This window comes from Crocuta crocuta, unplaced genomic scaffold (assembly GCF_008692635.1).
Source record: "Crocuta crocuta isolate KB4526 unplaced genomic scaffold, BGI_CrCroc_1.0 scaffold54, whole genome shotgun sequence".
Classification (NCBI taxonomy): domain Eukaryota; kingdom Metazoa; phylum Chordata; class Mammalia; order Carnivora; family Hyaenidae; genus Crocuta; species Crocuta crocuta.
The window spans coordinates 3644964-3668640 of NW_027530356.1; the positions used below are offsets into that span (position 1 = coordinate 3644964).

Consider the following 23677-nt stretch of genomic DNA (forward strand, 5'->3'; position numbering starts at 1 on the left):
ATTTCCAGGTCCGTCCTCTATCCTTAGAAAGTTCTAGGTCTGATCACATCTACCAATCATACATGAGGTCTTCATTTTGTGCTTTAGTAACAAGAAAGGTATTTATTGTTGTTGTTTTTTAATGTTTATTTTGAGAGAGAGCGAGCGAGAGAGAGATCATGTGAGCAGGGGGAGGAGTAGAGAAGGAGGAGAGAGAATCCCAAGTAGGCTCCATGCTGACCTGACATGCAGCTCAATACCACACACTGTGAGATAATCACCTGAGCTGAAATAAGTAGTCAGACAACCAACTGAGCCACCCAAGTGCCCCTATGCCTTTCAAGTTAAAGTAAGTACTTACTGAAGTAAGCCAGTTTGTCAAAAAGAAATCCCACCCACTTTTTCTTGTGGGAAATTATCTTACCAAGAATTCTAAATCCAGGCTGCAACATAAAATTGTAAAGGTTGTACACTGTGCAGCTCTAGGAGGTTATTGTTCGTTCTTTGCCATCAGATTTTTATTATTTATGATAACAATTATTTTTTGGCAGAGAGCAATAAAGTGCCTTGAGGTAGTATTGCTTTTTTCCTAATGTGCATAAAGATGCCACTGAGCCAGTAGAATTTCTGGTCTGAACATAGAATGATTGATGTAGCATTATAACCATCTTAAAAAGAACCATCCATGCAATCGCCCAAATCCAGAATGCAGACACATTTATGAAACAAAGGATCCAGTTTATTTAACAAATAAGATATACAATAGGGCAGGGTATTTTTAGATTAAAAGAGAGAGGTTACCAGTCAGGTGCAATGTTTGGATGCTGCTTGGATCCTAGTTTGAGTAAATTATCGTAAAAAGATCATCTGTTTTGAGACAACTAAGGACTGAATATGCCCTGAGTATTGGATGATATTAAGAAAATAATGTTCATTTTGTTAGATGTGATAATAGTACTGGGATCGTTTTTTTAATATCTTTTGGAGGTACATCCTAAAGTATATGTTGCTAAAATGTTATGTTTCAAGGTTTGCTTTAAAATAAAATTAAGGTAAAGGATGGGTGGCTCAGTTGGTTGAACATCCAACTCTTGTTTTCAGCTCAGGTTATGATCCCAGGGTCATGAGATTGAGCCTTTCATCAGGCTCCACTCATTTAAAATTCTCTCGCTCCTTCTGCCCCTCTATCCCTCTTGTGCTTTCTCTTTCTCTAAACACACACACAGAAGCCCAAACAAAATCTTAAGGAAAAAAGTAGAAGGTGGATCCAACAAAAATAGTAGATTGAGAATTGCTGAAACTCAGTGATGATAGTATGAAGTGGTCTAATCATAATTTTGTGTATGTTTGAAGATTTCTCTCATTAAAAGAGTAAAGAAAGAAAGGAACTACACATTCTTACTGGATCTTGTGCTTAAATGGAAATCTAGTAGAAATCAATGAATAATGTTCATTATATTACCTCTTCTTTCTGTAGGAATCGTTCCGTTTTAGGAATTATAGAGAGCCCCCACATTCCACTGGAATCACAAGTCATTTCCTTTCCTACAGCTAGTTCCTAGGTTGTCTTCTACCACAGATAAACTTTGGTAATATGTATCATAGCTGTAATAACAGGAGGCAGGGAGTAGTTCTTATGAATCCCATAGCAGTGTGGAAGGTAGAGTTAAGTTTTAGGAGGTCAGCAAAATGGTATGGTAGAAAGAATACAAGATTTGGAACCAAAAGACTTGATTTTATGACTACATATGTGACCTTGAGCTAACCACTTAACCTACCTCTCTGATAATACTTGACCTAAGTACCTCTCTAAGATATGAGAAGAAAATAATGCAAAACCATGACTTTTCCATATTATTATAGACCAGAACTAAGCAATTTTAGGCTCTTGTTAACTATATTTAGGATGTCTTAACTTCTGAAGAAAAAGAAATGTCAGACTGTCATGTGAGTGTCTGCTTTGTGTCTTATTAGACGGTCATTCCTCTCAATTACTCAGAATTGTTTTCCAACCATTCAAATCACATTTGTCTAGTACTGTTATGGGAAATGTTTGCATGTATGTTGCCTCATTTGGCTTCTTTATCCACGACCTATTTTATGACTTTTATTAAAGATATTTTTTTTCCAAATAGTATGTCAGCAAACTTTCATAGGCCAGTAATCCTGTGTGATTTTAGTAATTAAACACATGTTTAACTGGTTCCATGTTGGCCACAATCAGGATGAAACCATGAAACTTCCACAAAGTTAGGTTGCAGTTTCTGCCCTCCAGAGGTAAAAAAAAAGGTACGCTGTGGTCTAGAGATTCTCAACCTTTGTCTGCTTTACGCTTCCATAGACTTTACATGTGCAGTTCACTGCCATCAGTAACTTCTCTTACGTGCCTATTTCCCAGTCCTGGTGGGCTGTAGATTGAGTAGGCACTTGGGAGCCAGCTTGTAATCAGTCATCAGTACTTTGTCTTATTCTGTAAAACAGGAAATCTCCTTTGCTGCCATTTATCTTTTGGTTCACTGCTTATTAACAGCAAACATTTGAGTTTTGTGTGCTAGGCACAGATCTAAGGGCTTTCAATCAGATTATTTTCTCCTTAGTTCTTACTTCTTCCCAGTGAACTGTTTCCTGATAATATCCATGCTCTTATGTCCTACCCAGACCTTTCTTCTAAGCTCCACTCCAGTCCCATATCTCCAGTTAGCTAACAGACATCTCTGCCTGGATAACAACCTGTACAGTCTTCAAACTTAATATGTCCCAAACTGTGTTTCCTTCTGCATTAACAGCAGCATATATTTGACTAGCCACTGTGTTTGGTGTTGGAGATAGGAGCATCCTGTCCGTAATGATATACAGCAATAAAACCTCCATGGTTTATTCTGAGAATCATTTATGTGTAAGAATAAAATCAACTTCTCCTTTACGCCTCAGGGTCTTATGGTCTGACCCTGGCTTGTACCCCTAGCCTTATCCTCTTCTCTTTCCATCTTACATTTTAGCCAGATGGGCTCCTTCCTGAGCCACCCAAACTCACTGCTTTGTTTACCTCTAAGTACCTGTTCTTCCTTTAGGCTCTGCTTTAGTACAGTTCATGGTGTTGAGCAGGCACTTATTTCTATATCTGCCATGTAAATGTCCATGTATGTCTGTTGTTATAATGGACATTTTAGAAAACTTACAGATCACAAATGTGACCCCCCTTTTCAAAGGATTTCTAATGCAGAGTAAATGTAATTTATAGAGATTTCCATGGAAAGTAAGATTTCCTATCACAATACATTTCTTATATTACATAAACTGTGTGATCCAGTGAGGAAGTATATATACTCTACCCTTGCAGAGAGAGTACATTCTGACAACACTGTAGTCTAAACAGGCTGCACATGTTGTTCAGACTATAATTAGTTACACATTATTTCAAGGTAAAATATACTCACAAGGTAAAAATATACTCACAAAACACTAACCATCTCTTTAGTGTTTAGAATGAACTTACCCATTCTTGGTTTAAGAAAGAAATTGCCAGCTTGGTAATTTGGTTCCATTCCCTCTCCTGCTCCTGTTGTATCCTAATAATGCCAAATAAAGACCTTAAAAGTTAAGCAAACAGCCATCACTTAAAATTACATACATTATCTTTGATTCACCCCCTCTTTTTTATTTCCTATGCCTAGTCCCCAAATCCAGTGAGTTGTTCTTTCAAAATGATTATTGGATTGGAGCATTTCTGCCCATTCTGGTTATCAATGTATCATGCAAGCCCTTCAACTGATTACTTGAATCTTGGGAGTGACAATCTGGTCAGTCTTACTGTCTTCAGGCTCACCTCCACATCCCAGGCTTGGGTCCCTCCAGCACACTGATGAACAATTGTTAAGATGCTATTTTCATACATAAATCATTCCTCTGCTTGAAAGCTTTCAGTTGATCTCCACGGCCTAAGTCGTATCAGAGTCCTCATGTTCGTATTCACAGCTTTTCGTAATTTGCCACCACGACACTCATCCAACTTTACTTTCCACTGCTCTTTATCTTTGCAGAACTTTGATTTTGCCATGTTTATTTCTCCTTTGTAAATGCTTTTTAACTGCTGTTCTCCCAGTATCTTCCTCCTTATATATTGTGTGATGATCAGTAGATACAAGATTGGATACTGCCGCTGTGCAAAAACATTATAATCCTTATAGTACTTTTGTTGTCATTAGAGTTGGATGGCACATTCAACACTGGACTTGGATGGTAAAATCTGAGGCCAGCTTTACTCCAGTGAGGATCTACAGTTATGTACATTATATAAAAATATTTAGTGCTTTCTACTTATTTATGTGATTAGGTCTTCTGATGAGCAATTGGAGGCAGAAATCAAGATTTCCTATGAATAACTTGAGTAGTTATTCATATATTCCTTCAATAAATATTTACTGAGTACTTTTACTCTGTGCCAGACAGTCTTCTAGGTGCTAGGGAAACTGGAATAAATAAAAAAGAAAAATAATCCTGCCTTTGTGGAGCTTAGTGGGGGCAGATGAACAAATAATAAAGTCACATAGCAGTAAGTACAATGAAGAAAAACAAATGAGTGATGGAAGAGGGGATGGGATATTATTTTAGAAAGGACAGGAAAGACTTTTCTGAGGACACTTTGAACAGAGAATAAAAATGGGTGAAAGGAAGGGGAGAACACCACAGGCAGAGGAAGAGCAACTACGCAGGCCTTGAGGCAACAGTGTGACATATTCAGGGAACAGGAAAGAGCATGTGGCCAGTATGGTAGTGGGCTGGAGGGAGAGCGCTTAGAGAGGAAATCAGAGAGAGACTGGGAGCTAGATTGTGCCATAGCAAGGACTTGTGATTTTATCATGTGATGATGTAACTTGGGTGGGCTTTGAGCATCAGAATGACATACTCAAATTACTGTGGAAAAGTATCCTTTATGCTGGTGAATGGAGGACAGACTAGGGATTGATAGGGAGAGTCCATGTGGGATGTACCAGGTGAGAGGCAGATGCTTCCTTGTTAACCCACCATCATGAAATGAACAAAGGCTTTGCGGTATTTGTTATTCAGCATGTATTACGGGAGCCCACTCTGTAGTAAGCACTATATGAAAACTGGGGATAGAACAGTGAGTAAAAGACACAGTCCATTTCTTCACAAAGCTAACAATGTATAACTAACTAGTTGATATTTGTTCTGTGTTGAACTGTTTCAGGGAAAAACTGTTCTAAATTTACTTAAAAAATCAAAAAAGGAAATATTTCTTTGTTCCTCTAATGGAGTACTTGCATAATGACCACAAAGCAGTAAAATGATGAGGTTCCAAGTTGGGTAGGAGTTACTGTCGTGCCTATGGGTTCTGAGAAATCAGTGCCTTCCTGAGTTACCTGACAGTGAACTATTTTATTATTTCATATCCCAAGGTCTGCATGGTAGCTCTGAGGTAGACGGAAGGGGACAGAAGTTGGTCCTGTAGGTCGGTTTGTATCCTAGTAGTCTTGACCTTTATCATTGTCCTGTAGCTGTGGTTACTAGAACTATGCCTTCAGTCCAGTAATCTCTAACTGAAGAAGTCAGTGTACTTCATACCCATACCACATGCATTAACTGGAATTAAACTGATTTGGGATGGGCATTGCACCCAATAAAAACCTGTAATTTTCCATGTTAGATCTTATGAGCACGTATCACACCTATTATGTAATGTAAAAGCAAGCAAACATCATTTAGTTCTCAGAACAACCAAGAAAAGTACGGTCATGACCATTTATAAGGAAAATGAGACTCAGAAAGATTACGTGTAATACCTGAGGGTGCAAAGCTAGGTAAACATTCCGTGTCAGGGCTGCAATGCAAATTCTTGACTTCAGACACCATACTTGTAAATATGGTCTTTACTCTCCAGTCACTGCCATTTCAAAATAAAATAAATTGCCTCTTGGCTTTAATCCTTCCCTTCTTCTTTTCTTGTTCTCTCCTTACTCCCATCTGCACATAACCGCCTTCCTAATTTACTATGTCAGAGAAAGAATTTTTTTTTGGAGGTGAAACTAATTTCCCAAAGTTTCAGGCCTCCCAGCAGTATATGAGAAAACTATTTACCTATCTGTATTTCTGTTCTTATAACCTGTCTTGTCCTTTGTTCACATTTCAATTGTAATCTTAAGAGTTTTCTTATTAATTGTATACACTTTTTAGAAGGAAACTTTATGATTTTTTTAAAGTCACTTTTGCCACATTGAGAGTTGTAGTTAAATATTAGCCCAATCTAGTCAATAGGCAGAAGTAGCTAAAAGTGGGGCGACTGAGTAGCTCAGTCAGTTGAGCATTGGACTTCAGCTCAAGATCTCGAGGTTCATGGGTTCAAGCCCTGCATCGGGCTCTGTGCTGACAGCTTGGAGCCTGCTTCAGATTCTGTGTCTCCCTCTCACTCTGCCCCTCCCCTACTCATGCTCCCTCTCTCCATCTCTCAAAAATGAATAAATATTAAAAAAAAAAAAACATTATCTAGAAGTAATTCTGCTATATGTAAAAATAACATAGGCCCAGTGCATCCTCCACTTTAGACTCTTGGGGTGCCTAAGGCTGCTCAAGGTTTTGTTTAATTTCTTTTATATGAGGGAAAAAAAATAATTAGTGGATTAGAACACACAACTACTTAAGGACATACATAAATTTAAGTTTGTTGAATTTGGCTCTGGAAGGGTGTTACAAATCTTGATTTCCTAGGGGCCTGAAAAGGAATAATGAAAAAAGAAGAACAAAACCTTTAATACTTAAAGCAAGTACAAAAATACTTTTTCAAGTACTTGAGATCTGGCACAATATTTATCATTAAAAAGTCCCTTTAACTTTGCCTTTTAACTTCAAGACAAATCTTTTAATCTACTTACTCCTCTATCCAGAACGATCTTGGGTATAACTGTAGTTTACCTGCATAATGCAACCAAGTTAAAACCAAGATAGGAAAATGTTAGGTTTAAAAAGAAAAATCACTCTGGGGGCGGGGTGGGGGGGGACCTGAGTGGCTCAGTCAGTTTGATCTCAAGGTTTGTGAGTTCAAGCCCTGCACTGGGGAGCCTGCTTGGGCTTCTCCTCCCTCTACCCTTCCCCCACACGCACACTCTCTCATAATAAACATTAAAAAAAAAAAATCACTCAAAATGGAATTTAGCCAATGCTTAGATTTGGATTTTAAGCTTGTTATATGGATTTACGGCCTCTAAGGCACTTTTTCTTAACCTTAATCAGTGAAGTAATTCATGAACACATTTCCAAAAACAAAGTTGCAGCTGTCCTGCTCTTTCCTTCAGTGGAGTCATTTGTTTCCTTACTGTGCACAATCACATTTCATCATCAAAATATGTAAGAAATATCTGACCTTCAATTAAACTTTTAGAATATAGCTGCTATTTGTAGCATCCTAGGAAGGTTTGTGAAAATATGAAACCATGGAGATAGAAATAAACTGCCTTCGCTCCTTTTTCCCTATGTGGTAATATGAAGGAAAAGTGCTGGTGTATGAATTGGAAACATTTTAATTTCTAAGTAAGTGGCAGTTTAAGAGGTTTTTTTTTAAAAAAATTTCTAAGTGTTTATTTTTGAGAGAAACAGAGCCTGAATGGGGAAGGAGCAGACAGAGAGGTAGACACAGAATCTGAAGCAGGTTCCAGGCTCTGAGCTGTCAGCACAGACCCTGATGTGGGGCTCAAACTCATGCTGTGAGATCATGACCTGAGCCAACACTTAACCACCTGAGCCATCCTGGCACCCCTAAGAGTATTTCTTAAACTCTTACGCTTTTTACATTGTGAATCAAAGGGGATTATTTAAATGTGAAATTCTAAGTAGGTGTGCTGGGGAGACAATACAGGCCTAAAGTTTAAGACCATGATTGGACTGGAGTCTGACAGATCTGTGCTGGCATTCTGGATCACCATTTATTGGCTGTGGGACCTCGTACAAGTTTCTTAACCTCTCCGTATACTCCTTCATGTGTAAATATGACCAACAGTACCTATACCTCATAAGGTGGGTGGGGGGATTTAAATCAATATGTAAATCTGTGATAAATGCTTATAACACAGTGCCTGGCACACAGCACTTGGTAGCAATTATTATTACAAAAACAAAACCCTTAAATAAAAATCATAAATAAAATATTAGTATCATAAAAGTTCAGGCATTAAACATTCCTTTTATGATGAAACAAATGAGACTGCTAAAATCATGAAGCAGTTAAAAATATGTAACTGTAAATATTACACCTGAAGTTTCTTTCAGAAAGTAGCCCGAAGTTTGAGCTAGTTGTATTTTTGCTTTAAAATCTTTTGGTTATCATGAGACTTGACATCTAAAGGGAAGAAGGGGGGAAAAAAAAAGGACTGTCTGTTATGCATGTTCTAGTATACGCTAATGGTTTTGACCAAGTATGCACAGATGTTAGAAAAAAAAATCCCAGTTGTTTCAATTTTCTCATGGTTGTAAATACAACCATAGGTGACTAAAAACACACAGGACACTTCTGTGGGTACTCACCCACCACTCCAGCGAGTCACAGCACCAAACCATGGAAGTCTTCTGAGAACTCTGGTAGGCTTAGAACATAGTAGAAATGCTAATTGTAGGGGAATTTATAATATTTTGGAAACATCTGCCAAACAAAAAGAGTTTGGCATTTGCAAGTTTTCCACGTGCATATTCTGGAATCACACCCACAGAAACCAGCACTTGAGGCGGTGGCGCGAGGGGTATCTGTGAGGTTAGTCAGCACTCTCATAGTTGACCATACTTTGGGTATGTGATCGCCTTGCTTTCTCATTGACCTTCACTTGGCAGCTCTTTCAAAACTGTTTGTGCTGATTAATACTTAAGTGATTTAAATATTGATTTAGCCATTTCTAGCACATATAATAGCGTTTTAGTTTTCTTGCTTCTGAAGGAGCCAACTTCCTTATATCTATTTATTACTCATTACTGCCCTCAAAAATAGCTCTTCAATTGAAATTGTGGTTTCCTGACTCATTCAGTTAATGTATTTTTCCAAGTCTGTAACCAAAAGACTGGTTACTACATACCAGGTTTCACAGTGGATGAAAAATCCTTATGTTTTCACTTAACATTCCTTCTAAGCATCTGAGGCAGTCTCAGTGGGACCTGTCTCCCCTGCAGTCAGTATGTGAAGGAGCCAGATCCTTGAGATATCAGGGGTGAAACAATGGGTTTTTTACTTGAAACTTTAAGTTACCAGACACTTTTGCTTTATAGCTTAATCACAGAGATTTTCCAAGATAGATCTAAAAGGCAAAGGATATTATTTCAGGGACTGGAAAAAAGCAACACAGCATTTTAAAGCAGAATATGTAAAAGTGGAGCAATACTTAATTTTACAGTTTTTTGTTTAATCTATCAACTGAGACATGCTTAATTTTTATAACTACATTTTACTGTCTTTACTGTAACCTTAAAAGTAAATACTAGTTCCTTTGTCCAGGGGTTAAAAATAATCAGGAAGAGGAGAGGCAAGATGGCGGAGAAGTAAGGAGCTCTGTACATTTTGCTCACCCACATCTCTCAGAGAAGGCCTGAAGCCATAGGACACTGAACCGCAGGAGTTTGGGAGGAAAAGAGACAGCGTCCATTAAGAAGTCAACCTCATCGCCTCTTAGTCTCTCTGCCTGGTCATTTTCCAATTTCGCTTTCTCCCTGCTCTGTCATTTCTTTGTATATGCTCTCCCATCAGCACTGCATACACCCTGCTCTTTATTTGTAGCTGGGAATTCTGGTTTTATGCTTTTAGACTGTCCTTTGTCTTTAAGGGTTTTTTTTTCTGCTTCTTATCTTTTCCCCCCTTTTTTTTTCCCTTTCAGTTTGCTTGCTTGTTGAATTTGTCTGTGCATCTGTGTGCCTTTGTTCCCTGTGTGGTTGTCTGTCTGTTTTCTTTTACAGAGCTACCTCAAGAAACAAGCCAAAGTACACATGGTGGAGAGTCCCAAATACCACTACGAGTAGGGAAATAAAATAACGAAAGTCTCAACAAGAGAAACCAAGAGACACCATTCAAAGAATACTTCCTGAACGGACAGGCCCTGGACAGTCAATGAGTCTTCTTTAATATAGCAGTACTCACAGGTACAGAGTGCATACCAAGCTTTTAAAACTAACAAGAGACAAAAAGCTAGCCAAAGTGACAAAACAGAAGAACTCTCCTGTAAAGAAATTCCAGGCAGAAATGACAGCTAAAGAACTGCTCAAAACAGATGTAAGCAACATAACTGAACAAGAATTTAGAACAATAGTCATAAAATTAATTGCTGGGCTTGAAAAAGTCATAGAAGACATCAGAGACGCTACTGCTACAAAGACTATGGAGCTTAAAAATAGTTGTGACGAATTTAAAAATGCTATAAATGAGATGCATAATAAAATGGAGGCATCCAATGCATGGATTGAAGAAGCAGAGAGGAGAATAGGTGCATTAGAAGACACAATATAGAAAAAGAGGAAGCTGAGAAAGAGAGACAAGTTGATCCAGGAACGTGAAAGGAGATTCGAAAATTGAGCGATACAATCAAATGGAACAATATCCATTATCATAGGAATTCCAAAAGAGGAAGAAAAGAATGAAAGGCACTGAAGGAGTCGTGAACAAATTATAGCTGAGAACTTCCCCAATGTGGGGAAGGAAACAGACGCTGAAATCCAAGAGGCACAGAGAACTCCCCTCAGATGTAACTTGAATCGATCTTTTGCACGACATATCATAGTGAACCTGGCAAAATATAAGGACAAAGAATTCTGAGAGCAGCTAGGGATAAAAGGGCCCTAACATACAAAGGGAGACCTATCAGAGTGGTGACAGACCTATCTACTGAAACTTAGCAGGCCAGAATGGAATGGCAGGAAATCTTCAATGTGATGAACAGAAAAAATATGCAGCCAAGAATCCTCTCTCCAGCAAGCCTATCATTCAGAATAGAAGGAGAGATAAAAGTCTTCCCACATAAACAAAAATTGAAAGAATTCGTCACCACTAAACCAGCCCTACAAGAAATCCTCAGGGGGATTCTATGAGGGAAATGTTGCAAGGAATACAAGGTACCAGAGACATCACCACAAGCATGAATCCTACAGAGAACACAATGACTCTAAACCGATAGTTTTCAATAATAACACTGAATGTAAATGGACTAAATGCTCCAATCAAAAGACACAGTGTAGCAGAATGGATACAAAACCAAAATCCATCTATTTGCTGTCTGCAAGAGACTCATTTTAGACCTGAGGACACCTTCAGATGGAAAGGAAGGGGATGGAGAAATATCTATCATGCTACAGGAAGTCAAAAGAAAGCTAGAGTAGCCATACTTAGACAAGCTGGACTTTAAAGGCAGTAACAAGTGATGAAAAAGGGCATTATATAATAATTATATAATATAAATAATTATATAATAATATAAATATATAATAATTACAGCTCTATCCATCAGGAAGAGCTAACAATTATAAATGTCTACGCACTGAATACGGGAGCACCCAAATACATAAAAGAGTTAACCACAAACAGAAACAATTTTATGGACAAGAATGTGCTAACTGCAGGGGACTTTAATACTCCATTTACAGCAACGGATAGATCAACTAGACAGAAAATCACTAAAGAAACAATGGACTTGAATGACACATTGGACCAGATGGATTTGACAGATACATTTAGAACTCTACATCCTGAGGCCATGGCATTCATTCTCTTCTCAAGTGCTCATGGCACATTCTCCAAGATAGATCAGATACTGAGTCATAAAGCAGCCCTCAAAAAATATAAAGTAATTGAAATGATACCATGCACACTTTCAGATCACAATGCTATGAAACTTGAAATCAATCACAGGAAAAAAAGTCTGGAAAACCTCCAAAAAATGGAGGTTAAAGAACACTCTACTAAAGAACAAATGGACCAATCAGGCGATTAGGGAAGAAATTAAAAGATATATGGAAACAAATGAAAATACAACAACCCAAACTCTATGGGAGGTGGCAAAGGCAGTCCTAAGAGGAAAGTACATTGCACTCCAGGCCTATTTCAAGAAATTAGAAAAAGTGCAAATACAAAATCTAACAGTGCACCTAAAGGAACTAGGAGAGCAACAACAGCACCCCAAACCCAGTAGAAGAGGAGATAATAAAAATCAGGGCAAAAACAAATAATACAGAATTAAAAAAAACAGTTAACAGGTCAATGAAACCAAGAGTTGTTTTTTTGAAAAAATAAACAAAATTGAGAAACCTCTAGCCAGGCTTCTCAAAAAGAAAAGAGCACCCAAACAGACAAAATCATGAGTGAAAATGGACTTATTCCAACCAACCCCTCAGAAATATAAGCAATTATCAGGGAATACTATGAAAAATTATATGCCAACAAACTGGACAACTTAGAAGAAAAGGACAAATTCCTAAACACACAGTCACTACCAAAATTCACACAGTAAGAGATAGAAAATCTGAACAGACCCATAACTAGTGAAGAAATTGAATCAGTTATCAAAAACCTCCCAACAAATAAGAGCCCTAAGCCAGATGGCTTCCCTGCGGAATTCTACCAGACGTTTAAATCAGAGTTAATACCCATTCTTCTCAAGCTATTCCAAAAAATAGAAATCTAAGGAAAACTTCCAGACTCATTTGATGAAGCCAGCATCACTTTGATTCCCAAGCCAGACAGAGAGCCAACAAAAAAAAGAGAACTACACGCCAATATACTTGATGAATACGGATGCAAAATCCTCAACAACATACTTGCAAATCAAATTCAACAGCACATAAAAAGAATTATCCACCATGATCAAGCGGGATTCATTTATGGGTTACAGGGCTGTTTCCATATTTGCTAATCAATCAATGTGATGGATCACATTAACAAAAAAAAAAAAAAGATAAAAACCATATGATCCTGTCAATAGATGCGGAAAAAACATTTGACAAAATACAACATCCCTTCTTTAAATAAAGACCCTCGAGAAAGTAGGGATTGAAGGAACTTACTTAAACATCATAAAAACCATTTATGAGAAGCCCTCAGCTAACATCATCCTCAATGTGAAAAAACGGACAGCTTTCCCCCTGAAATCAGGAACACGACAGGGATGTCCACTCTCACCACTGTTGTTTAACACAGTGCTCGAAGTCCTAGCATCAGCCATCAGACAACAAAAGGAAATAAAAGGCATCAGAATTGGCAAAGTCAAACTTTCACTTTTTGCAGATATTCTACATAGAAAACCCGACAGATTTCACCAGAAGCCTACTAGAACTGATCCATGAATTCAGCAAAGTTGCAGGGTACAAAATCAACGTACAGAAATTGGCTGCATTTTTATACACTGATAATGAAGCAACAGAAAGAGAAATCNTATCTGGAAAACAATGTGGAGGTTCCTCAAAAAATTACAGTAGCACTCCCCTATGACCCGCAATAGCACTGCTAAGAATTTACCCAAGGGATACAGGAGTGCTGATGCATATGGGCACATGTACCCCAATGTTCACAGCAGCACTTTCAACAATAGCCAAATCGTGGGAAGAGCCTAAGTGTCCGTCAACTGACGAATGGATCAAGATGTGGTTTATCTATATGATGGAATACTACATGGCAATCAGAAAGAATGAAATCTGGTCATTTGTAGCAACATGGATGGAACTTGTGTTGTTATGCTGAGTGAAATATGTCAGGCAGAGAAAGACAGATACCATGTTTTCACTTATAGGCGGAGTAGGAGAAACTTAACAGAGGACCATGGGGGAGGAGAAGGGGAAAAATAGTTGGAGAGAGGGAGGGAGGCAAACCATGAGACTTGAGTACTGAAAACTGAGAGGTAAAGGGGGTGAGGGAGAGGGGAAGAGAGGTGTGGGCATGGAGGAGGGCACTTGTTGGGATGAGCACTGGGTGTTATATGGAAACCAACTTGACAATANAAGAGCCTAAGTGTCCGTCAACTGACGAATGGATCAAGATGTGGTTTATCTATATGATGGAATACTACATGGCAATCAGAAAGAATGAAATCTGGTCATTTGTAGCAACATGGATGGAACTTGTGTTGTTATGCTGAGTGAAATATGTCAGGCAGAGAAAGACAGATACCATGTTTTCACTTATAGGCGGAGTAGGAGAAACTTAACAGAGGACCATGGGGGAGGAGAAGGGGAAAAATAGTTGGAGAGAGGGAGGGAGGCAAACCATGAGACTTGAGTACTGAAAACTGAGAGGTAAAGGGGGTGAGGGAGAGGGGAAGAGAGGTGTGGGCATGGAGGAGGGCACTTGTTGGGATGAGCACTGGGTGTTATATGGAAACCAACTTGACAATAAAGTATTTAAGGAAAATAAATATTCTATCCTGTTCTTTTGCTTAGAATTCTTGGGAACTGGTATGGAGGAGAAGAGAACAGAAGATAAAATTAGTTTATTTGCTAGAAAGAGCTTTCATTGTTTTCTTTGCTGGGGAATAGGTGGCAAGGTAATTTCTCTGAAGAACAGGTTTGCTTTGAAGGTCATGAACCCACTGGTTCATCTTTCCCAGGCAAACTATCTAAAATGTTTTTGTTTTTCTCTCATAAAACCTGTATGTGTTTAGTTAGCTCTGAATGTTCACTCTTTTATCATTTACTTTGAGGAAACATATTCTAGTTGACTTAAGCCCTAGTCTACTTTGTTATTAAACTGATTAAATTTTGCATTAATTTATGTGTGCTATGGCTAGATAATGTCAAATTTGCTCATTTTGAGTCATCTCTACAAATGGTGATTCCTCTATGTCTAATGTTATGTCCAAATATTTCTGTTATAACATGGCTAAATCATGTCCCCACTTAAGTTTTGTGTTCATGAATGAAAGGCCAGTGTGGTTGAAGCATGTGTAAAGGAGTGGTAAGGCTGTGGTGAGAGGAGATGGGGGTCAGATAATATACAGCTTTATGAAGGTCATGATAAGGAGCTCAGACTTTATTCTAAGTGAGATGGGGAACCATCTAAATGACATTGACATGATGTGTGTAAAAAGAAAAAAAATCACTCTGGCAGCGCTGGAGAAAAACCACAGGGGGTAGGAACAGAAAGTAGCCTAGAGGCTAGTAATCCAGGCTGTTGGACCAGAGTAATTGTGGAAGTGGAGAGAAGGGGACAGATTCAGGATAGGTTTTACAGATAAAAACTTACAAGACTTAGTGACAGATTGGGTATGGGCTTTAAGGGAAAAAGACATTCAGGGCATGCCCAGGCATGATAAGCAGTTCATGCCACGGCAGTGGCTGCCGTAAGTCTCCGTGATTCCTATTCTGATGGGTCAGTATATTTGCTGTACCAAGGTTTTGGAAGGAAACGAGAACAAACAGATTTAGAGGGGAAAATCAAAGTTCTATCCATTTATAGGACATTTCCAGATTGATGGGACTTTAAAAATGCATTCATGCAGTTTTTCTAAAACATAATTCAAGTAACAATGCAGAAATGTTCTAGACAGAGGTGTTTCCATACTGTTTCAAGTAACAGACATGAATCTCACCCCTCCTGTATGAATCAGCAGAGTCGTCTTTGACAAAACCTGGAGAGGCTTTCTATCAGGATTTCTCAACTTCTGCACTGCTGGCATTTAGAAGGGATAAGCCGTTCTGTGAGGGGCTGTCCTGAGCATTGTGGGATGTGTAAGCAGCATCCCTGGCCTGCTAGATGCCAGCAGCGCCACTTCCCACCCGTGAAAACCAAAAATGTCTCCAGAGATCACCAAACGTCCCAGGGGGGCAGAATCCTCTCCAGTTAAGAACTACTGGTTCATACCAAGCAAAACTTTATAGCATGGTGTGGATAGTAACAAACATTTATCATCACTTGTAAAACCCTTTCATGCTACCAGAACTGATGGACAAATTTTTTATTTTAAAAAAATCTGCTAAAGTTATAAACCATACAAACAAATGCCTCAAATTTATCTTTAAGTTAAATATAAAGCCAGCCACTCAACAGTTATTTGCTGTTGGGCCATAGACTTGAGTATGAATCCACTGACTGGATTTCCAGGTTGTCATGGTACATGATGCACTTCCTATCATTTTTAGTTTCAGGCATTTAGTTTCAGGATTCTGCTTTCATTCTTTTTATCAGTACATAAATTTGTCCAATCTCTTAGATTTCTCACCCATACTTCATATAATCTCATTTTGGCTGGCGAGAGGTTGGGGGAGCAACAGCTTTTACTAAGTGTTCTTAACAGTGAACCTAGCTTGTCAAATAAAACCAGCCTTTTACATTCTCAGTTCAAGAACTGCTGAATATTTCATTAAATTACATAACTGCCCTATGTAATACAAACAGATTCAATGAGCACTGCCGCGAACTCTAAGCATACAGCTCGTCCGATGTGACAGAAGCACACGGTGCTATTAGAGGGCAGCCTCCTCCCAGGACACCAGGTCATAAGTCCCTATTCCTATCCACCAGTTTTATCAGGGGGCAATCTGTACCAAACACTATGTAAAGTATTCTTGTGTTCTGTTAATCCACAATCTTAAGACATAGATATGTTAATTTTTGTTTTGAGAATACTGAAACATGGAGATGTATCTTGCACTGTTACAGAGCTAATAAATAAAATTATTAAGATGAAACCCCCAGCATTCTAATATATGCTTTACCATTTCATCCCAAGTCCAAGGCCAGGGTGTTAGTTCTCTACAGAGCACTAGGCTGCGGTCTGGTGCATGATCACAAACTATACTTTTGAGTCCTGACCCATCATCTTCTTATAAATCCATCTCCTGGAACAATTCAAAAGATTGATAGGAAAGCTCAGTGACTCTGAAGCATCAAGCCTGTATGTTTAGGGCTAACCCCAATACTATTTGTATTAATTTCCTATTAAACTTAGTGACTCAGAATAACACAATTACCTTACACTTCTATAGGTTAGAAGTCCAACACAGGTTTCAGTGGGCTAAAATAAAGATGTCAGCAGGGCGGTGGTCTTTTTTGGAGGCTCTAGGAGAGAATCCATTTCCTTGCCTTTTCCAGCTTCTAGAGACTACCCCTCCATCTTTCAAAGCCAGTAGCATCACATCTCCCTGACCATTCATCCAGTCACATCCTCCTCTGACTCTGAACTTTTCTGCCTCCCTTTGTGCATTTATGGACTTTTGAGATTACACTGGGCCCACCTGGATAATACCAGATAACCTCCCTATCTTAAGAAAATGAGGCTTAGAGTTTTGGGGCACAGTTCTGAACAGGAACCTGTCCATTCCTGTTCAGTTATATTAACTGTATCATTTTCTGAAAAATATGTGACATTTTATAAGGAAACAAATTGTGAGGTATTTCACTTCAGATTAAATTCTAAATCATTGGTTCCATCCATCTCTATAACACACTGAATTAAATAACACAAATTACATTTTATAATTATAATAACAAAGTCATTTAGAAGAGATATTGGCCAAAAATGGCTATAGGAAGTTACACTCCTTATTTTATGTCAGTGCAGTTATACAAAAATCAATAGGTTGGCACAAATAATTTTCCAGATATGGTGATGGCCTATAAATATATTTAGTAATATTAGAACTTAACCTTGATATTTTTAACTCTGTAGTTTAGCTTCTGTAATAGAGGTTTCTAATGAGATTTTTCTCAATAGCAAAGTTTCCTTTAGATTTTATGCCATTTGTTAGGCAATTTTTGCCTTTGTTGTCTTTATTTTTAAAATTGAAGTCTCTGAGGACTCACATATGATAGTAAAATACAAGTAGAAGATCCTATTACTTTTTGCTGAAGATCTAATAAATTCCAACAGCAACACAGTGTAAAATCATTACTAAAACTCCAGTGTTTAAAACTGTCGTAGTAGTTTGTAAAACTGTCGTAGTAGTTTGGATTTCCCTGAGAGCAAAACCTGAGACAAGCAGTAAGAAAGACGCAGGTGATTTCTTGGGGAAATAACCTCAGGAAGCAACAGTAAGGGAGTGGGGAGAGTGAGACAGGGAGTGAAAAATGAAGTGGGTCTTAACTGAGCTAGTTACCTCTGTGGACAGGCAGGTCTCAATCCCCCAGAGTCCCTTAGGAGCCGTGGGCCTCAGAATTAATTATCCCTCCGAAGACGACTGAGGCCTTTATCCACCAGATACATCCTCTAATGGTAACTGTATCTGTGTTTGATGGGCACTAAAATTTAGAGTTTGATATGTATGAGAAATCAGTGATGACTAAATTGTTAATTAAAACCATCCTCAAAGTCCATGTAAATGGATCAACGGTATAATTACAGATAATTATAGATACATTGGAGTCCTTTGGTCTTTTAATAGTTTGAGATGCATATAATTAGTCTCACCAAATTCCACTTACAAAGTTCTAACATACAAGCTTGTATTTGTTATAAAATGGATTTGGTACTTGCTTCTATGGTAATCAAATTCAAAACACTGAACAAAAAATAATTAGTAAAGCTTTCTTTTTAGGACTCCTCCTGAGTGTGTAATATTAAATGACTAAAGGATGTTAAAAGGATTGATAGAACGATCATTCCCTTCTTTATGGGTCATGTTCATCCAGACTGTCCAGACAATGGCTTTATTTCTGATCTGTCTTCCAAGGTTGTTACCTTGTGTGGACGATAGGCAATGAATTTGTCTTTTGTTCTCTGAGATTTTTAAGTTTGTACCTAACATACATTTAATGGAAGACACCAAATTGAAAGCAGTCACAGGGGTCACTGCCACTACTGACTCAGCTTCAAAAGCTGCTGTATGTAAGACTGCTAATTTCTTTGAAATCAAGTACACATGAATTCTAAAAAGAACTATTGATAAACCTTCATGATTTATAAGGGTAGGAAGTTCAAATAGGAAATCAAAAGGGCAGCAGTATTAATAAACACCATTTAGTGAATGCCTATGTGCCTGGCCCTTTGCTCACTCACAAACCTGCAAGGTATAAAAGAATTGGATATCAAAGACTAACTTGCTAAGCACCACAGAGCTAGTAAATGTTGGAAGGGAGATTTGAAGCTTAGGGTCTCATTCCAAATGTTTTTCCACTAAGATATTAAAAAAACACTGGAGTATGTTTCTATTTTTATTTTAAAATTACTGAGACCTTAAGAAATCTAAACAGTGAAATTTGTTGTCTTTGGTATAAAATATTTCAAAATTTGCATTTGAATAGTCCTATAAGACACTACTGCAATGATGATCTTTTTAAAAACAATCTTTTGCAAAATGAAACAAACTTGACATCCATTTTTAATTTATTTTAGATAAAAGGTTATTTAAATTAAACTCAATTATAAGAATATAAATTATATAATTATATTAAAATATTAAAAGGTAATTATTTAAATTAAAACTTCAGGTTCCTGAACTTAATTGTTCCCTGATCTGACAGGAAACAAAAAGGGATCGTTTACAGATAGGTCAAAAGACCATTTAAAATAATTGACTGAGGAAGACCTCACTTTAAGAATTTGAAAGAATACTTCTCTTTTCATTAATTTTATTTACTACTGTCTGTCATAGGAGATGAATATGATGTATGTGCCATTTGTTTGGATGAATATGAAGATGGAGACAAGCTCAGAATCCTTCCTTGTTCCCATGGTATGAATAATTACATACTGCTTTGAATTTACCTGTAATTTGTATTTAGGCTTATTACTGGAGGAGGAGACAAAAGACTTATTAGCACACTATAGACCAGGTCTTGTAATAATTAGTGGGGTCATGAAAGGATTGGGGTAGATTTATAAAAATTTACAAACTTTTCTTCTCCTGTCCCTACATCATACATATAATAGATCAAAAGAACATGAATAAATATGGCAAGAAATTAAAAATGCAATGTTCTCAACCATAATATACTATCTAAAAGATGTATATTTTGCTTTAACAGCTTATCACTGCAAGTGTGTAGACCCCTGGCTAACTAAAACCAAAAAAACCTGTCCAGTCTGCAAGCAAAAAGTTGTTCCTTCTCAAGGCGATTCAGACTCTGACACAGACAGTAGTCAAGAAGAAAATGAAGTGTCAGAACATACCCCTTTACTTAGACCTCTGGCATCTGTCAGCACCCAGTCATTTGGGGCCTTGTCAGAATCCCGATCACATCAGAACATGACAGAATCTTCAGACTACGAAGAGGATGACAACGAAGATACCGACAGCAGTGACGCAGAAAATGAAATTAATGCACATAGCGTTGTAGTCCAGCTGCAACCTAATGGTGAACGGGATTACAACATAGCAAATACTGTTTGACCTTTAGAGCGTGATTGGGTTATTTCCTAATAAATGTTTATTTAGGTATATAATTTGATTTTTTGCTCCCTTCAGAGATTCCTGTAGAAATAACTTATTTTTTAGTATTCTACAGTTTAATCAAATTACTGAAGCAGATTTTATTGATCCGGTATTTATCTGCAGGAGTATAACTTCATTTCACTGATAACTAGTAATAGACTGGTGCTGTAATTCAAGCATCAAATCAACTCTTCTGGAATGAACTATAGCCAAAACATTAAAAAAAAAAAAAATTCCTCCGTATAGCTTGCAGTTAAGACCTAGATCACCGTATGCAAATGTTTCGTGTTTTACACACAAAGTCAGTGCTGTGGCCACCTAGCATGAGCTAATAAGCAACTCCAATTTGCATAAAGTTTACCTAGAGTTGTGGAGTTGGAATATGTTTGTTATATTATGTCCCCAAATTGCCATCACTTATGAGGGGTGACAATTTAGCATTTTTCCTTTTATCAGCGCCACAAAGAAACTCAATGCTTTTTTTCTCTCTATTCCCAAGTAGTCTTTTCCTGATAGAAATGGTCTGTACTAATGCAGATTTCATAGGTTGTTTTTTCCCCCCCAAGGTTTTAAATACTATAGTGTTATGTATGAATTTGATTCATCAGCTAAAGTAACATGTCTCTGGACTTGACTTACTGAATTTCAGTATCCTTAAGGGTTTTGTGTTATGATCAAAGTAAAAAGAAAATGCTGTATAAAAATACCAAACTTCAGCAACTGTCAATACTGTTAATACAGATCATATACCTCTTAACAAAGAGCATCTTACGCTAATTAGCCCTGCTCAACTATGTACAGAGGAAATTGTTCAAGTATTGGATTTGAAAATAATTGCTTATGTTTAACAGAACTAATGATGTATTTAAACAATGTATTATGAAAAGCTAAATTATATCATACATCACTGTAACTATGTAGAAAATACAGACTTATGTATAATCAAAATGCTAAGAATTTTTATATGGCCTTGTATGAAGGGAGTTTGAATGTTAATAAACACGTTTTCCACTTTAAGAACTGGCCAAATATTTGTTCTACTGTAATATTACCCACATTAGCCTTATTTAAATGCATAGTGCTACAAAGGTATAATAATTAAGGTAATTTAGGTCAGATAAAACCACCACCTTAGAATTTTATACAAAATAACTGCTCACAACCAACTGGGGAATCCCCCTAAAAGTTAAAACTGCAGTCAACATTCATTCCAATGATAGTGTACATCATGGTACCTTGCTGTAATAATACATCCTTACAGTAGACCTCTAGACAGCCTTGAAATAATAAATCTCGAGATCAAGCTATATTGACATTTTTAGTCAACAAAAGCATATTAGAAAATACGAAGTATACTCTGTAGAGAAGTCTAATGTAAAGAGAAAAAAATTAAGTTCAAAAGAAATGTAACACAACACAATTGGGGAAATTTTACTTTCTGAACTGCTTTTTGAAAAAATAATTTAAAAAATAGGTATTTCTGTATAGGAAAATAAAAGGTTGAGGTCATCTCATCCCCAACCTCCTTTTACACACATGCCTGAGAAATAGATCATCAGTTTACTATAGTAGTGAAGCAGAGCTTTGGAATTTGATGTCCTTGCACAGCCCTGATCTTTCCAAACCTATTTGGTTAATTGTACAATTTGATTGAACCTAAAGTAGAGTATGAAGACAGAACCCTGCACTCAGTACCTGCCACATAAATACACAGTACCTTTTATAATTTTTAAGGTAAATAATAAAAATATACCTAAAACCATTTTTTTTTAAAAAGGGAAAGCTAAAAGTCACTGTAACATGTATTATTAAGTGTTGTATCCCTTCAGTCTTAAGTATTAGGAGTTTTTCTAAGGCAAAATTGCCTCAGAATTTTAAAATCCTGTTACTTTCAGTTGTAAAAAAAAGATTTATGAAGTGTCAGTTAACAACATGGTCTAGGACTGTTACTAGTTTTCTTAATGTTCCACTGAAATTTCTCATAATTTCTTCTTGGTGGAACTATATAGCTTTTTAAATAGGACATAATAAAATTAAATCTAATTCCTATTAAAAAATACTTTCCTAATTTAAAACTTTTCTGATATGAAAGTATAGTCACATGGAAACTTACCCCAGAGATGAATTTATCTTGATATTTTGCCTTCAGAAATACCTACGTAAAATACATGTATACATTATACACTGTATGCAACATGTTTATTACCTCATTAACATTTATTGGTGAGCATTTTCTCGTGGTATTCAAGGACTATTTTATTCTCTGGACATACAATAATTTATTCAACTCATCACTCTGAAAGTTGAATCTTGCAGTTTTCCAAGTTANACTAAAGAATTGAGCTGGTGTGCAAAGAAAAAGACAGGAACAAAAATATGAGCTATTGCAATGATGGAATGTCCCTGGGGATTCGATCTGTATGGTTACTGTACGGTCGTGGGAGGAAGTGCCTTTTGCTCTTGTTTTGCAGTTGCACTCTTCATATAGCTTATAGACAAAAGATCTGTCTCTACTCAAGTGCAACAACAATACTAAAAGCAAACTACCGCAGCTTTCAATAGCTCATCAACAAAAGGGATATTACTTGGTTAAGTAAACCAGGCAATGCATAAAAGATGGAAGCAAACTAAATACCTATGTGCAAAGGGAAAGGGTGGGAAAAGAGAAGTGAAGGAAAGATGCATGCACTTTTTCCTCCCAACCATGCGCTACAAAAGGAAGACTAAATGAGCTAAGTAAATGCTCAAAGTGCTGAAAAGACATTGATCAAATTAGAGATTGTACAACCGGCACCTTGCTTAATATTAACTTATTTTAGTTATCAATATCCCATTAATTGCTAAGACAAAGTGATGCCCAACTTGGCATGCCCCCTCCCCCCGAATTTCAAGGTATCATGCAAATCATTATTGTGCTGCAATTATGTTGCCAGATAAGGGTTGATTACATACAGTGGTTAACATACAAATGATCCATTGGGTAAACAGGAATCATGACATTAGAAAATAGGTAAAGAAAAATTAGCTACCATCTATAGTCTGGTAGCACTGTGACCATAATTGGGGTGGTGATGAAGACAGTTGCTAGGTAGATGGGGAGAGGCTGCTTACACATCAGACCTCCTCAGGTATAAAGCGAGTTCATATGCTTTCTTGTTAAGTGTGCCTCCGTGGACACCTTCCTTTCCCATGACTATAACCAATGCTGGAGTACACAGGGAAACAAAACAAAAGTGAACAGAATTATTTAAGGGGGGGAGGGCAGAAAGAAAGACACCTTTCCCCACCAACAGAGGGATACAAAGGAGACACAGGTTCATACCCCATCACCCTGCATTGCTAATAAAATTTCCAGAATTAAGAC

At 37.3% G+C, this 23677-nt stretch overlaps 1 protein-coding gene and 2 long non-coding RNA genes across 5 annotated transcripts in view; 1 reads left to right on the plus strand and 2 right to left on the minus strand.

The window, feature by feature from the left end:
• Positions 1-21333, plus strand: part of RNF13 (ring finger protein 13) — a 164406-nt gene extending 143073 nt beyond the window's left edge. For all 3 annotated transcript variants that reach the window (XM_077765892.1, XM_077765891.1, XM_077765893.1), the window contains 2 exons: positions 19534-19614; positions 19907-21333. In XM_077765892.1, coding sequence (XP_077622018.1) covers positions 19534-19614; positions 19907-20271 — 446 coding nt within the window. In that variant the 3' untranslated portion in view covers positions 20272-21333. The remainder of the gene's footprint in view (positions 1-19533; positions 19615-19906) is intronic.
• LOC144233092 (uncharacterized) lies at positions 2052-4424 on the minus strand. The gene is made up of 3 exons (XR_013335591.1): positions 3806-4424; positions 3476-3548; positions 2052-2449 (listed from the first exon to the last, which is right to left on the minus strand). It is a non-coding gene; the product is annotated as an uncharacterized LOC144233092 (long non-coding RNA).
• On the minus strand, positions 9087-18176 carry LOC144233093 (uncharacterized). The gene is made up of 3 exons (XR_013335592.1): positions 18040-18176; positions 16660-16782; positions 9087-9272 (listed from the first exon to the last, which is right to left on the minus strand). It is a non-coding gene; the product is annotated as an uncharacterized LOC144233093 (long non-coding RNA).
• Positions 21334-23677: the final 2344 nt, after the last annotated feature.